The sequence below is a fragment of the Vipera ursinii genome (assembly GCF_947247035.1).
Source record: "Vipera ursinii genome assembly, chromosome: 2".
NCBI lineage: Eukaryota > Metazoa > Chordata > Lepidosauria > Squamata > Viperidae > Vipera > Vipera ursinii.
In genome coordinates, this window is record NC_139513.1 from 2,210,913 (window position 1) to 2,227,479 (window position 16,567).

General features: G+C 43.7%; 1 protein-coding gene across 4 annotated transcripts; it reads right to left on the minus strand.

Annotated features, from left to right (window-relative positions):
- Positions 1-1,443: 1,443 nt before the first annotated feature.
- LOC310634123 (zinc finger protein 202-like) lies at positions 1,444-8,414 on the minus strand (the record flags this gene model as incomplete). Of its 4 annotated transcripts, none has more annotated exons than XM_083352194.1 (6): positions 8,251-8,414; positions 7,343-7,909; positions 7,019-7,148; positions 6,383-6,465; positions 4,389-4,515; positions 1,444-3,134 (listed from the first exon to the last, which is right to left on the minus strand). In XM_083352194.1, the coding sequence occupies exons 2-6, from the start codon at positions 7,751-7,753 to the stop codon at positions 1,444-1,446; spliced, it is 2,442 nt and encodes an 813-aa protein (XP_083208320.1). In that variant the 5' UTR covers positions 7,754-7,909; positions 8,251-8,414. The 4 variants fall into 4 exon arrangements, 3 of the variants coding, with proteins under 3 accessions (XP_083208320.1, XP_083208321.1, XP_083208322.1); XR_014491156.1 differs by having other exon boundaries at positions 3,091-3,134; positions 4,389-4,582; XM_083352195.1 differs by lacking the exon at positions 1,444-3,134 and having other exon boundaries at positions 4,053-4,515.
- Between the last annotated feature and the right edge of the window lie 8,153 nt (positions 8,415-16,567).

The following is a 16,567-nucleotide window of genomic DNA, read 5'->3' on the forward strand; positions in this document are numbered from 1 at the left end:
TAGGTGTGGGAACGGCCAGAATTTGGCCTCCCAAGAATTTGGTCTCTCAGCCTTCAGCTTTTCCAAACCCCCTTAAGGGCCTCCACGTGAGTTACAGTGAATGAGCAAACTCTCCTGGCTCACAGGCAGGCTGGCATGTGGGAGGTTTGGGAAACGCTATGATAGAGCTTTCACATATATCTTTAGTATCTTGTTTTTGTAATGATCTCATAGGCACCTGAGAAGTTCTCACTATGTATCCAATTATCTCTATGTATCCTATGTTGTATGAGATTGATGGAATTTTTTGTAATGTTGGTTTTCAGAAGAGGGAGGTGAATTAAAGTTCAGCGGGCAGTGCTCAGGGTTTTTTTGTGGAGACGAGGCTGCCTGGCTGGTTCAGAGCATCTCTATCGACCCGGGTCTAAATTCTTTCCCCTTCAACTAGGTAATACCTCTGGAATTTAAAAAATCTATCTTGGGAGCTCTTTCCATAATTCATTTATTCAGTTTCTCTTATGACAATCCTCTGCTCACTTTTTTTCTGTGGGATCATTGTTCTTACTGGATCCTTAAGAGTTTATCCTTTTCCAGGAAATAAGACAAATAAAAAGGCTGACTCTCTTGGTGTTCCATGCATTTTTATCTATATTCTCTCTCCTATATGAAACTTTCTCTGGGAAATAAGAGCTCCTTGTTCTGAAGTTCTCAAGACACCTACTTGATAATTCTCACAGACAGATGTATCTGTGGTTCTTCCATACGGATCCTTTCATGGGAATTAAGGAACCTGCTTTTGCTTAACTTCTTCCCATTCTCCCTGCATTTATGGACTCCTTTCCCAAGTGGACATTTCTTTCTCAAACTGTTCCCACATTCTATGCGTTCTAATGTTTCTCCCGTGTGTACCTACAGTAACTTATTTTCCAAAAATAAAGTTTTTGCTCCACTTAAAAAAGCCAACTTGGTGCAGTGGTTAAGAGACCAGGCTGGAAACTGGGAGTCCCACTTTAGACACTAAGTAACTTTGGGCCTGTCACTTTCTCTCAGCTCTATGATGGCAGAAACAGCAAAGCACTTTGGAAAAACCCTGCCAAAAAAACTGGTATCATCATGAATTCAAAACAAAACCTATCTGCAAGACAGATACAGAAAGAAAAGCATTTGAAGCTCTTTCCACATAGATGCTTACATGCTATTTCCCTTGTATGGAGCCTTTAAAGACACATCAGTTTATAATTCTTGAGTGAAGCTCTGCATTTACTGTATACGTATGATATTACAGGAATTCAGGACACTTCAATCCCAAAAAGACATGTTCCCCATGTGGGTCCTTTTATGGAAAATAAGTTGATTGCTCCAGATGAATTTCTTTCCACATATCATGCATGTATATTTTTTTCCATTTCTGTTAGGTGGCATAAGGATCCTTTTTTTCACAAAAACTCCATACTCAGAGGATATTTATCGCTTCTCCCGTGTGTGGACTCGTTTATGGGAAGTAAGGTAACGGCTCTTGCTGAATCTCTTCCCACACTCTGTGCATTCATAGGGTTTTTCTCCCGTATGAATCCTTTTATGAGAAGTAAGGGAACTGTTCTTACTAAAGCTTTTTCCACAGTCCATGCATTTATAGGGTTTCTCTCCTGTATGCATCCTTTTATGAGAAATTAAGTGACTTTTCCACCTGAAGCTTTTCACACACTCCGTACACTGATATAGTTTCTCACCTAGGTGGATACAAACATGATTCATCAGGGAGCTGTTAGAAATAAAACTCTTCCCACATTCCTTGCATACGTATGGTTTCAACCCTGAATGGATCTTCTTATGAGAAGTAAGGGAGCTATTGATACTGAAGCTTTTTCCACAGTCCATGCATCGATAGGGTTTTTCTCCAGTATGCATTCTCTTGTGGGAAGTTAGGTGACTATTCAGTCTGAAGCTTTTCCCACACTCTGTACAAGGATATAATTTCTCCCCTGAGTGGATACTAATGTGTTTAGTAAGGGAGCTGCTTGAAATAAAACTCTTCCCACATTTGTTGCATATATAAGGTTTCAACCCTGAATGGATCCTTTTATGGCAAGTAAGGGAACTGCTGCTGCTGAAGCTCTTTCCACATTCCGTGCATGTATAAGGTTTTTCTCCTGTATGGATTCTTTTATGAGAAGCGAGGGAACTGTTCAAACTGAAGCTTTTCCCACACACTATGCATTTATAGGGTTTTTCCCCTGTATGGATCCTTTTATGGGAAGTTAGATAACTGCTGCTGCTGAAGCTCTTTCCACACTCCGGACATTTATAGGGTTTCTCTCCTGTGTGGATCCTTTTGTGATATGTAAGAGAACTATTCATACTGAAGCTTTTCCCACATTCCAGGCATTTATACGGTTTCTCTCCCATGTGGATTCTTTTATGGTAAGTAAAGGAACTTTTCATACTGAAGCTTTTTCCACAGTCTACACATTTATAAGGTTTTTCCCCTGTGTGGATCCTTTTATGGGAGGTCAGATAACTTCTGGTGCTGAAGTTTTTTCCACATTCCAGGCATTTGTAAGGTTTCTCTCCAATATGGATTCTTTTATGAAAATTAAAGGCACTGTTCATAGTGAAGCTTTTACCACAGTCCGTGCATTTGTAGGGTTTCTCTGCCATATGGATCCTTTTATGATAAGTCAAGGAACTCTTCATATTGAAATTTCTTCCACATTCTGCGCATTTGAAGGGCTTTTCCCTCAAATGGATCTTTCTATGATAGTTAAGATTACGTCTCCACCTAAAGTTCATTCCACAGTCCAAACATTTGTAGGGCTTCTCCTTTGCATGGATTATTTTATGTGGGATAATTTTAGTGTTATAGTTGGAGTTTTTTCCAATTTTGCAGTGGTTACTGAAATTGGGTTTCAGTTTGAATCTCTTGCCATTTCCTCCACATTTTCCCATACTGCTTTCTTTGAAATCATGTTCAATCTGGAAGTTATCCATTTCCACACATTCAGAGGTCAAGTTTTCTCTCCAACTGTAAGATTCTTTTTTCTCATATCTCCTTCTTCCCCACTTATCTGCACGTTTCTTCTCTCGTATTTCAGTTTTTATTATTTGTGATGGCACCACACTTGGCTCTCGATAATTTTCATTTTTCTGTACATCAACTGCTCGAGGGAGGAGAAAAAATATTAGAACCTCTACAACATATAGTTTGCAATCAACATGACAATCCCTAGCCTGCACCTATTCCTGGACATCTGGAGAGAGAACAAAAGGAGAAATGACAGCATGAAGGCTATTTCTTAATTTAAAACATTGGCGTGGCTGCTCAACTCATCCAATTCTGGGTGTCTGACAATAATTTAAATCCAGAACATAAGACAACATAATAACAACTAATGCAGTATCCTCCAGCCTAGATCTTAACATCATGATGTGGCATACCGCCCTTGTGTCAGATGTGCTAAAGCCACAACATACCTATCGTTGCAGTATCATTCCAAGGAAAAAATACGGTGCTAATAAGGACAAGTGAAATTTTAGATTATGTTTGTTTGTATTTTTATACCCTGTATTTAGCTCTGGGAAGTCGGGGAGGGGGGGGAGGGGAGGGGAGAGTTGGGGAGGATTGGGGAGAGGGGAGGGGGATGGGAGGGGTTTTGTATTTAAAAATGTACTGTAAAACTTTTCAATAAAAAAGGACAAGTGAAATAAGCAAAATCATCCCTCTCTGATTATATTCCCAGTAGTTCTGCAGTACTGATACAGAAGATCACAAGACTGTCAACTCTCCAGGCCAACTATCTCTAACCAATTCCTTTCTTCTAAATGATACTATGTGATACAGAGTGAAAACATGGCAGCTACCTGCCTTATTGTTTTCATGTTGTCATTAGAGTAAGGGGCAGGTGTGGGGGGAGATGAGTCTTCAAATAGGTTAGTTAGAGAAACGAAACCTCTCCAGTTCTGCAGACATTTGTTGAAAAAAGATGTATGGCAACTTTTCAAGGACATTCCAACCGCTGGGAAGAAGACAGCAGACGGTTATCTAAACAATGAGAATGTGTTTACATGAACTCTGTGGACATCTAGGAGGTTTGGCTGGGAATGTCATTGTTATATGCTTTGATTAGATGTCTTGGGATTTTAGAGTTAGTTTTCCTTCGCCTATACCATGTCATGTATTCAATAAGATTTTCAGAAATGGAAGAAATCCTGGATTTTATTTGGCTATTCGAGCTGGAGATTGACACTATGGTACTTAGAAGACCAGACAGGCAGACCGAAATTAATATAAAATGAAAAGAGAAAAGACAAGAAACCATTTTAACAAGTTCTGCACAGATATCCTAAAGCTGTAAATAAGCAGTCCAATAACTCCTCAGTCTTACTTAATTTTCTTCTAGATAAACCCTTACCTAAAGAGGTTACAATCCTAGACGTCTCCAACATGATTTCTTGGTACAGGGCTTTCTGGTTGGGATCCAGCAGCGACCATTCTTCATTGGTGAAATGGACATCCACCTCCTCAAAAGACACAGGACCCTGAACGAGGAACAATCTCTATGAGCAGAGTCAGGAAGAATGTGCAAGATCTCTTAATCTGCAAATGCTAAAAACATAGAGTTATAATTCTTAGTTGGACTTTTCCTCAGCTGGATTCAACATGTTATGTAAAAAGCCATCCCCTGATCTCTCAAGGGATTTCTTACACACACCATCCTCTCCATCTAAGCCATGTAAGACAGCAGGTTCTCCCTGAAGATTATCAAAGTTATTATAAGTGCATTGACTGTATTCCTGTCTACTGAAAAATTTCATGTGATTGGTTACTATAAGTTGGATTCTACCAACTGACAACTCCAACCTTCAGTTGACTTTCTCAGCTAAGCAGGTTCACTCCTGGTAAGTAAAAATAATAATAATAATAATAATAATAATAATAATAATAATAATAATAAGAAGAAGAAGAAGAAGAAGAAGAAGAAGAAGAAGAAGAAGAAGAAGAAGAAGAAGAAGAAGAAGAAGAAGAAGAAGAAGAAGAAGAAGAAGAAGTTGGAAGGGACCTTGGAAGTCATCTAGTCGAACCCCCTGCTCAGGCAGGAAACCCTATACCAGGGGTAGGCAACCTCGGCTCTTTTATGACTTGTGGACTTCAACTCCTGGAAGTCCAAGGTCCCTTCCTACTACATTATTCTGTGTTCTATTATTATGCAATTCCTAAAAGCCAAGATGAAGTCAGGACTGTCTTCGGTCTCAACCCTTTTTTGTAAATCAGCTTAGCTCAGGAAAAAAAAGATCTTAACTCTTTGAAAACAAGGAATAATTCTCAATGTATGCCTTTTCTCCTAGAATTATGGTATTTCACTTAATGATGGTTCAAAATGAAAACTGTCTTTGAAAAAGTCACTTAAGACCATTGGAAACAGTCGCACCAATATGCATGGTCAAATAATTGCAATTCATGCACTTAGAAACCAGTTCACTTTTATGTTTTCTGGCAAAAGAAAAAAGGCATTGGTTAAGTTGGATTTTGTACTTATGACACGTGGCCAGCTTCATTATCATGATCTGTTTTAAATAACTGGTTACTCAACTCAGTTGGTTACTCAACAGCCTCAACAACCACAGTGTTTTACAATGGAAATTCCTGTCCCAACTGTGATCATAAACTGAGGACTAGCTGTATTTATGCAAGTGAAGCTGGCAGCCTTATTACTGGTTTTCCAAAAATGATAAAAGCTGGCATTGCTTTGCCTAACAGTTTTATTTTATAGCTTTTTGTTTCATAGTGTGAACTATATACTTGGACTCCAGCAGTATAACCATTAAAGTTATGGATGCATTTCCAAAACAATCTTGAGTGTTAAGCCTTTGGAAGAATTGAGAAGAGTAAGAGTTCGGAAGAGCAACAAAGATGATTAGAGGCCTAGAGACTAAAACGTATGAAGAACGGTTGCAGGAATTGGGTATGGCTAGTCTGGTGAAAAGAAGCACCAAGGTAGACATGATAGCAGCATTCCAATATTTGAAGGGCTGCCACAAAAAAGAAGAGGTCAATCTATTCTCCAAAGCACCCAAACGCAACCAAAGAATCAATAGGTGGAAACTAATCAAGGAAAGAAGCAACCTGGAATTAAGGAGAAACTTCCTAACAGTGAGAACAGTTAACCAGTGGAACGGTACAATGTCTCCTGCTTGAGCAGGGGTTCGACTAGAAGATCTCTAAGGTCCCTTTCAACTCTGATGTTCTATCTTCTATCTTCTATCTTCTAAGTCAAGTGTTTATACTTGAATCCTAATTTTCCTGTTCCACATCACTCAGGAACAGCAATATCATAAACAGAGACCCCCAAATGAAACTGGAGTCTGAAATGTTCCCCAAATTAGCTTTTGATCTTTTCTTTCCCACCTGAGCTGAAGGTCCAGCTGTTCTTTCAGCTCCACCAGTACATGGAGATGATTGGATGAATAACAGCAACTCCATTTTGTTTCCTGGGAAAAAGACAAGAAAGCAGGGAAGGGAACAATTCCATCTTTTCTAGCTTGAAGCAACAACTTAGTATTTCTTCCTGTCCTGGGGAGGAAACCTCCATCCATCACCCTCTTCTTTTGGTGGTCTTTCATGGGCTCCATCTTGGGATCCAAGAATAAAGAGAGAAGAGCCCAGCCCCACCGTGCACTGGGACACAAACCCCAATTGGGCCTCTCTCTTAGCCTTTTGGGCAGGGAAACACAAGTATACACAAGTATACTCGTGCCAACCAAAGCATTCACTCAACCATTATATATGCTCCCCCTAACTCTTGAAAACAACCCATTCCACATAGACAGACAAATGATGTAATTCTGGCATCCCAGGAACACACAAGGAAAGTTAGAATGTTAGAGGTGGTCCAGCAGGGATATGTGTCAGAATTTCCTCAAAATTATCTCTCAGGGAAGGCTAAAGACAGGTTCCTCCCCTTTCCATCTCTGATGATAAAAGAATGAAGAATAACTAGAATCTCTCTGGAAAATCTCCAACCTTGTAGAATGACCCGGTTACCTAGTGAGGCGTCTTGACATTGACCTTCCTCTTTGTAGAGTCCTCTAAAACGTGGCTCCTGAGAGGGATTTGTGGGATTCACCCTTTCCTCAGGACAATTAGTCCCTACCTCCATGAAGGACCTCAGAACCTGAAATTTTGACGAAAAAGGAGTTAAAAGAATATAAGAACTACATTTTCATTTTCGACATTGCAAGCTCTGTGTCCCAAAATCAGTGAACAGGGATTATTAAGATGGATTAATCTCCAAAACTGCTAGGGATACATTTAAGAATTCCAGCACATTAAGCTTCCTCCATATTTCCCAAGACGAACATCTCTCACCTGGTGTCCTCCCTGCTCCTTCTCTGCTTGGGTCAGCAGGAAGCCTTCGGCCAGGGCCACCGCCTGGCAACTGGTTTCTGCTCGGCATTCCCGCACCCAGCGCTGCATCTCCCCGGGCAGGACGGCCAGAAACTGCTCCAAGATCAGCCGGTCCAACATCTGAGCCTTGGTGTGCTTCTCAGGCTGCAACCACCCCCAGCAAAGGTGGTGAAGGCGGCTGCAAAGCTCTCTCGGCCTCTCGGCCTCCTGAAAGGAGATGTTCCTGAAGCGCCAATGCTGGATCTCAGAACTGAGGGCTTCCTCCTCTGGGATCTTCTGCCCGGGTCCTGCCCAGACCTCCTCACAGCTTCCAACCTGAACAGCAGCAGGGCCTTTCCCCACTCGCTTCCCAGCTGGCTGGTTTGCATCCATTTCCAGGCTGTTCTCTGGCAGGGATCCAGAAGGGTCCTGTGGATCTCCTGAGTCAGGAAAGGTCTTTGCAGTCCTGGGATCTGAGGGAGTTGCCCAGAGAATCCTGGAGAAGATTTTCAAGCCATTCAGCTCTCAAGAGGTCTCCAGTTTTTACATCTGAGGTGGAAAATAAATTTCAGGAATTACACAGACTGTTCTCATTCGGAAACCTGACGGTTTCATCAAATTCAGGACAGTTTGGAGAGGGGCAAAATCCTATTGTATCAGTCTCAGTGGAAGGTGTCTCCCTCCTTCCCATCAAACTCTTGACATACAGCCACCCACTCCCCATTTTGTGGAGGGTCTTCTCCACTGAGAAAAACTCCTGGGGGTCTTTTCAATCCCTCCCCCAAAAGCTTGAAAGGGGTCCATTTGCAGAGGGTGGAGGAGCACCAGGCAGGGAAGCCCCCCACCCTTGCCTAAATTCTTTTTTTGCATGGAAATGCTGGGAAGCAAACCTGGTTTATCCACATGTAAGCAGGTGGCTCCTTTAGCCTTCCCCCAGCTATTTCCTTCCCCGGGGACTCGGGGTTGGGGGACCCCTTCCTGCCCGCTCCCCCTCCCCAGATTCCCAGGACACAGCTCACAGCCGCTCCTCCCCAGCTGGGCAGACGTGGCGGAGCGTGCGCAGTGGCGCTCAGCCACTCGACGTTGAGGCGGGCGCCCTCTATGGGTCCCTCTCCGATTGCCTTCTCCTCAGCTTTGCGGGATCCACCCGGGACCCAAATCAGATCCCAGCAATGATTGTCTCCCACCCACCCACCCACCCACCCACCCCCACTTTCCCGACCGACTGGTCACCGGTTTCTTCTAGCTGAAACTGCGGCAATTAGAGGCCTGGCATTAATAGCAGGGGGTTGGACTAGAAGACCTCCAAGGTCCATTCCAACTATTCTATTCTATTCTATTCTATTCTATTCTATTCTATTCTATTCTATTCTATTCTATTCTATTCTATTCTATTATTCTATTCTATTCTATTCTATTCTATTCTATTCTATTATGATGCAAAAAAATCATTTTAACAAGATCAGCACAACCTCACAGGACGGTTGTTCTGAAGTTCGCCGCCTTGAATTGCTTACAGGGTAGCAAAACGAGGAATAAATAAATAAATAAATAAACTGCTTGAATTTGCAATGCAAAAAACCTCCTTCTCCCTTCCCCGAGGCTTTTCCCAGGAAAGGTCTATGGAGATTCTCCGTCCTCCAGGTCCTGGTTGTCCCGAAGATGCTCTTTTCAGGAGGCAACTGGACTTTCTTACTTTTCTTTGAAGACGTTCCGCTTCTCCTCCAAGGAGCTTCTTCAGCTCTGACTAATCCTTCCATTCCCCACCATCCGGTCAGAGTTGAAGAAGCTTCTTGGAGGAGAAGCGAAACGTCTTCAAAGGAAAACAAGAAAGTCCAGTTGCCTCGTGGAAAAAAAGCACCTTTGGGATTCCCAGGATAGTTTTAAAAGCTCCCGGCAAGGACGGTTAGAGTGTGTTTGTGTGTTTGTTCGTTCCCCCCCCCCCTATCTGACACGTGCATGCAAAAGGGACCCCCGGACTCTCCTCATCCTCCCAGGACTGGGATGACCGACTTTGCACGTACCCCTCCCCTTTGCTTCCTTCCCACGAAGTGGCTTTGCACCCCTCCGGCTCCTTTAGTCCCTGCGGTTTCTTTGCCGCCTGCGGATATGAAGGGGTTACAGCAAGCGAGCTCGGAGTCCTAGAGAGGCCAGTCGTCCTCAGAGCATGCGAGGCTGACCCCCCACCACCACCACCACCTTGGTCCCGTCCGGCTCTGGGCGCCTGGCATTCGTTTTGGCAAGGTGGGGCTGAGGGTGTATGTGTGTGTGGGGGGGTGTCACTTCGGGTCACGTAAGCCTGGCGAGAGCCAATGGCAGGAGAGAAGCACCTGTCAGGCTTGTGAGGGGAGTTGCTGGGTCTCCTCAGCTGCTTCTGTGCTGGACGGGAATCTCCTTCTCCCTGAGGAAAGACGGACTGACACACATGCCCACGGACGCACAAACAAACACAATTCTCGCTGAAGAAAGACTGGCTGACAGACACGCGCGCGGGCACTCTCTCTCTCTCTCTCTCTCTCTCTCACACACACACACACACACACAGTCACACACTTCCCGGAGGAAAAACTGACTGACACACAAGCGCGCGCACGCACAATTCTCCCTGAGGAGACTGACAGACGCGCGCGCACACAAACAGAGAGAGAGAGACTTCGCCCTGAGGAAAGACTGACTGACTGACTCTCTCTCACACACACACACCTCTCGAGGCGAGGGAACATCTGGGCTTGAGACCTCAAGAGCCAGAAAAGCATGAACAGAAGTGATACTCTGGGCTGGGGACTTCCTGGATCTTGACAAAGGGATCCGTGTGTTTCCCCTCAGATCCTGGAAAGCCTTTGGCAGCTTCCCCTTGTGGACATAGGATTTCTTGGTGGTCTCCCAAAAGAGAAAAAGCTGAATTCCTGTTCTGGGTTGGGGCTCCCCTCTGTCCAGGCTGAGGGTGGAAGAAAGAGATGTTTCTGGAACACCAAAAAGCAGAATTGCGCTCTGCAAAAGAGGACAATGAGCTCCAGGATAAGACTTAGCGGTAGTGGGGCATCGCTGGAAAAGAACCCAGTTAGAAAGAGATTGTCCTGGACAAAATCTCTAAATGGTCCCCAAGATCTGAGCCTGTCTAGTTGATCTCTGTCGTGCATCCCAGCACTTGTGATGATACAAAACTCAGAAACAGCCTCAATTTTAGGCTTTAAAATGAGAAAAAAAGTTGGCTTTTCTTTAGTCGAGGCAAGGATGTCCACAAAAATATTCTACCCTGCGCTTCCAGCTTTGCAATCAAGTCTTTGCAGCTATATTCACTTTAGGCCCTCATAGATTTTTTTTATCTTGCTGTATTTGGAGACAAAAGAGGATTGGAACAAATGTAAACAAAATAATGAGTTTTCTTGCACATCCTTCCTCATAAGCCTAAATGAAGTATTGTTAGAAGACCAAAAGGAGGGTTTTTTGCATGCTGTTCTAAGCAAAACATTTAAGATGTATCATTTTTCAGATTGGCCAAGATGGAAGAGAGATAAGAGATCTTTTGTTTCGGCAATGTTTTTTTGAATTGTATGATGAATGGTTGAGAGAGCTAGGAATGTCTAGCTAGCCTATCAAAGAGAAGGATTAGGGGGGACATGATTATTGTCTTCCAGTGTTTGAGGGGCTGTTACAGAGAAGAGGGGATTGACTTTAAAGCAGGGGTCCCCAACCCTTAGCCTGTGGACTGGCACCAGCCACAACATGCCAGCAACTGGGCCGCACAAACAAGTGAAGCGCCATCCGTGAGATGCAGGCAGCACCCGAAACAACACCCCCTCTGCTCCTCAGAAAAACCTTTCTCCACAGAATCAATCCCTGGTGCCCAAAAGGTTGGGGGCCGCTGATCTAGAGAAGACCAGGGGTGGTCATATACCAGGTATATAATTATTAATGAAATAAACCTCTGAATCTTAAAATAAGAATTATTGTTTTATGTTGTGCAATGTCGCGTGGTCGCACAGAGAGACGGACACTTGAGCTGGGTAGTACTTCTTTATTTGGATCCGGAATGAAGCTGGCAAAAGGGGTTTACCTGGCGTTTCTTATACCTGCCCAGGTGAATGGTGACCAATGGATTTGAACCTGGGGTCCCGCCAGTGCAGGTGGCCAATAGGTTTAAACCCTGGCTTCCCGCCAGAGCTGACCATGCCTGGGGCTGTCAATGACTCACTCTATTCAGGCTTTCCCGCCTAAGCAGTTATAGCCTGGAGCTGTCCAGCCCCCTGCTGTGCTGGTATTTCCTGTGTATGCTTAGCAGCATATACTACATGTTGCTATCTTGTTTCTTTTATTGGGTTTTTCCACACCACCACGGAACTGGTCCCTGCTGTCCAAAAGGTTAGGGGGCACTGCTCCAAAGCACCAGAGGGCAGGACAAGAATGGAAAATGGATGGAAAATCATTAAAAGAGATCCAACCTGGAAATAAGGAGAAATTTTCTGACAGTGAGAAGAAATAATCAGTTAAATAGCCTCCTGGAGTTGTGGCTGCTTCATCGCTGAAGGTTTTCAAAAATAGATTGGACAATCATTTGACCAGGATAGTATAATGTATCTTGCCTTCAGGTTGAATTAAAGGATCTTTGAGGTCCCTTCTCGCTCTATGATTCTATTTCCAGATGCAATTTTTCCTTGGATTGTAGGTTTTTTTTAACTTCCTCAACAAAGACTTATCACAAAATTCTTATTCTTCTCTGAGGTGAAGACTTGAAGACAGGAGACAATTTTGTGTCATAAGAGTGGACTAATCTGGATCTCCCTGTTCCTCCTCCACCATTTAATCACTGCACTGCAGAAATAGGCATTGACTATAATGCAAATACTACACAACTGAACTTAAATAATATAATAATAATAATAATAATAATAATAATAATAATAAGAAGAAGAAGAAGAAGAAGAAGAAGAAGAAGAAGAAGAAGAAGAAGAAGAAGAAGAAGTTTGAAGGGACCTTGGAGGTCATCTAGTCCAAACCCCTGCTCAGGCAGGAAACCTTATACCATTTCAGACAAGTGGCTGGCCAATCTCTTCTTAAAAACTTCCAGTGTTGGAGCATTCACCACTTCTGGAGGCAGGTTGTTCCACTGGTTAATTGTTCTAACTGTCAGGAAGTTTCTCCTTAGTTCTAGGTTGCTTCTCTCTTTGACTAGTTTCCATCTGTTGCTTCTTGTCCTGCTTTCAGGTGCTTTGGAGAATAGTTTGACTCCCTCTTCTTTGTGGCAGCCCCTGAGATATTGGAACACAGCTATCATGTCACCCCTCGCCATAATAATAATAATAATAATAATAATAATAATAATAATAATAATAATAATAATAATAATAATAATAATAATAAGTTGGAAGGGACCTTGGAGGTCATCTAGTCCAACCCCCTGCTAAGGCAGGAAACCCTATAACATTTCAGACAAATGGCTGGCCAGTCTCTTCTTAAAAATTTCCAGTGTTGGAACATTCACCACTTCTGGAGGCAGGTTGTTCCACTGGTTAGTTGTTCTAACTGTCAGGAAGTTTCTCCTTAGTTCTAGGTTGCTTCTCTCCTTGACTAGTTTCCATCCATTGCTTCTTGTCCTGCTTTCAGGTGCTTTGGAGAATAGCTTGACTCCCTCTTCTTTGTGGCAGCCCCTGAGATATTGGAACACTGCTATCATGTCACCCCTCACCCTTCTCTTCATTAAACTACACATACCCAATTCCAGCAACTGTTCCCTATATGTTTTAGCCTTCAGTCCCCCAATCATCTTTGTTGCTCTTCTCTGTACTCTTTCTAGAGTCTCAACGTCTTTTTTACATCGTGGTGACCAAAACTGGATGCAGTATTCCAGGTGTGGCCTTACCAAGGCATTGTAAAGTGGTATTAGTACTTCACGTGATTTTGATTCTATCCCTCTGTTAATGCAGCCTAGCATTGTGTTGGCTTTTTTGGCAGCTGCAGCACACTGCTGGCTCATATTTAAGTGATTGTCCACTAGGACTCCGAGATCTCTTTCACAGTTACTACTATCGAGCAAGGTACCACCTATACTATACCTGTGCATTTGATTTTTCCTGCCTAAATGTAGAGCCTTACTTTTTCACAATTGAATTTCATTTTGTTAGATAGTGCCCAGTGTTCAAGTCTGTCCAGATCCTCCTGTATCTTAAGCCTATCTTCTGGAGTATTGGCTATTCCTGCCAGCTTGGTGTCATCTGCAAACTTGATGAGTTCCCCATCTCTCCCCTCATCCAAATCGTTGATGAAGATGTTGAAGAGCACTGGGCCCAGAACAGAGCCCTGGGGCACCCCACTACACACTTCCTTCCATGTAGATGCAGTTCCATATACATGTAAAAAAAAAGGTATAATGTCAAATACATTTTAGAATCCTGTTTGGAATTTCTGGGCAAAGAGGGTGCAAAATTTGTGTTTTCTCCCCTGGGCCAGCCCTGCGCACGGAGTGGTCTGTGAGTTCCTTTATATCACTGTTGCAGTGGATGACATAACGGAGTTTATACAATTGTGCAAGGACACAACAAGGCTTGTGATGTCCCGGTGGCGTCTGTGTAACATCTCTTGGTAGAGGTCCGATCTCTCTGCGCTCCTAGATGCCACTTGGCAGGCGAAGGGGACAGAGAAAATGTCCATGAACCAAGAGGGACTCAATTATCTCTGCAGGACAAAGACCAGAAGGTAAAAAAAATCTAAGGAAGCAGCTTCAGACTAGTGGTCGGGAGGAATTTTCTGACCAAACAAGACTTTGGCCAAGGGAACAGCCCACCACTTGAAGCACAGAGGTCTTTTGAAGGAGATAGATAAGATAACCTTTATTGTCATTTTTTACTGTGGGCACAATGGCACACATCAAAAATGAAATTTGGTTGCCCGCTCTCATATATACACATATGTATAGACCCACAACCCTACATATACATAACAAATAAATATTAAATACTGTCCATCTTGAATATATCATGGAAGGAGGAAGCCTGAGAGTTCACAAGGTTAATGCTGTTTGGAATGAAACTATGGCTGAATCTGGATGTTCTGCTGTGGATACCACGAAGCCTGCTCCCAGAAGGTAACAAGGAAAACAGGTCATGAAGAGGATGTGTAGTGTCCCAGATAATCTTATGGACCCTGCTCAAGCAATGCTTATGTGCTAGGTCCTGGATGGGAGGGAAGGAACTTCCAATTATCTTTTCGGCTATCCTCACCACTCTCTGCACTGCCTTCCTGTCTGAAGCAGTGATGCTTCCAAACCAGACTGTGAGACTTCAAACAGATGGGGGGACATCAGGCAAATGCCCCAGCACACTCACTTAGTGAGCAGAGGTTGGACTAGATCAGGGGTCCCCAACCCCAGATACGCGTCCCACTACCGGGCCTTGTGCCCTTTGGAACTGGGCTGCAGAAGTGGCAGGCGCGCATGCTCACTGCTTGGGCAGAACCTTCCCCTCTCCTTCTCCCCCCCGCCCCCCGCTGCCAGTGTGCAAAGCTGGAAAAGTTGAGGAACTCCAGACTAGATGGCCTCTGAAGACCCGCCCTCCTGTGAAGAACAAAGCATGAACATCTAGTACAGGTAGTTCTTAACTTATGACCGCAATTGAGCCCAACATGTATGTGGCTGTTAAGGTATAAATCACAAGTGAGACATTAGTTAAGTGAGTTCTGCCCTGTTTTACGACTTTTCTTGACACATTTGTGAAGCTGAATCACTGCAGTTGTTAAATGAGTAACATGGTTGTTAAGTGAATCTGGCTTTCCCCATTGATTTTGCTTGTCAGAAGGTCGCAAAAGGGGATCACGTGACCCCTGGGACACTGCAATACCGTCATAAATGTGAGTCAGATGTCAGGCATCTGAATTTTGATTACGTGACCAAGGGGGATGCTGCAACAGTTGAAAGTGTGAAAAATGTTCATGAATCACTTTTTTCAGTGTCGTTGTAACTTCAAATGGTCAGTAAATGAACTGTTGTAAGTCGAGGGCTACCTGTGTTATCCAACAGCTGAGAAGATTATAGGAATCTCGCTTTACGTCATTCAGGGCACTGCTTATAAGCGCTATATGCTTAGAGCTCAAAGCAATGTTAGAGACCCCCACCACCACACACACTGCGATCTGTATCTGTTGCTCCCCTCTGGGAGGGGAGGAGGACTACCTGATTCGGTAATAGCTTTGTTCCCTATGCCATCCATCTGGTAAACTTGCAAGATTTGTTTTTCTCGCCATGCACATGTATACATAACCCAAACTAGATTATTGTTTCTCTGTGTCATAAAATATATGTGGGTATATGCATAATTCTGTATTAATTAATTAATTAATTAATTAATTTATGTCATATTTATGTAGCATATATTGGACTTGGTGACCCTTTGAGAGCTGTATGCAATGAAATTTCTTGTTAATGTATGTCCATTAGTATACATTTAAAGTTATTCTATTCTATTCTATTCTATTCTATTCTATTCTATTCTATTCTATTCTATTCTATTCTACTCTACTCTACTCTACTCTACTCTACTCTACTCTACTCGACATTCTACTCTACTCTATCTTCCGTTCCATTACTTTCAGTTCTGTTCTATTCAGTTCCATAACATTCCGTAATATTCCATTCCATTCCCTATTCTAATCCATTCCATTCTCTATTCCATTCAATTCCATCCCATATTCTATTCTATTCTATTCTGTTCCGTTCCATTCTATTCTAATTCCATTCCATTCTTTGTGCAATGCCTCCGCGTTCCGCAATGACTTCCCACCAGCATGAATGCCATCAGAGATGTCACTGTCTGCAAAACAAAAAACAAAACATAAAAAAGCGGGAGGGTCATCTAACACCTTGTCCGGCCCGGAGCAGGGGTTGGGCTGGATAGCCTGCCCATTAAGGTCCCCCCACACGATCTTCCAGGAGCCACCAGGGGGCGCTCACTGCCGATTCGCTGAGCGCCACTGCGCATGCTCTTCCTGGCTTGGGTGGACCGGTTGCGAGCAGGGCGCTGGGGCTTCGCGGGGCTCGGGCGGGAGAGTGTCCGTCCACCCAGAGCCTCTTCCGGGAGGAACAGCCCTCTTCCACCCGGAGACGGAGCCTCTCCGGCCGGTTCTCGCAGGCGGGGAAAGTCCGTCTCTCTCCCATTAAACCAGATGGTGGAGAGATAGAGGGATGGAGGGGCTTTGCTGGACTGCGAATCTCGGAGG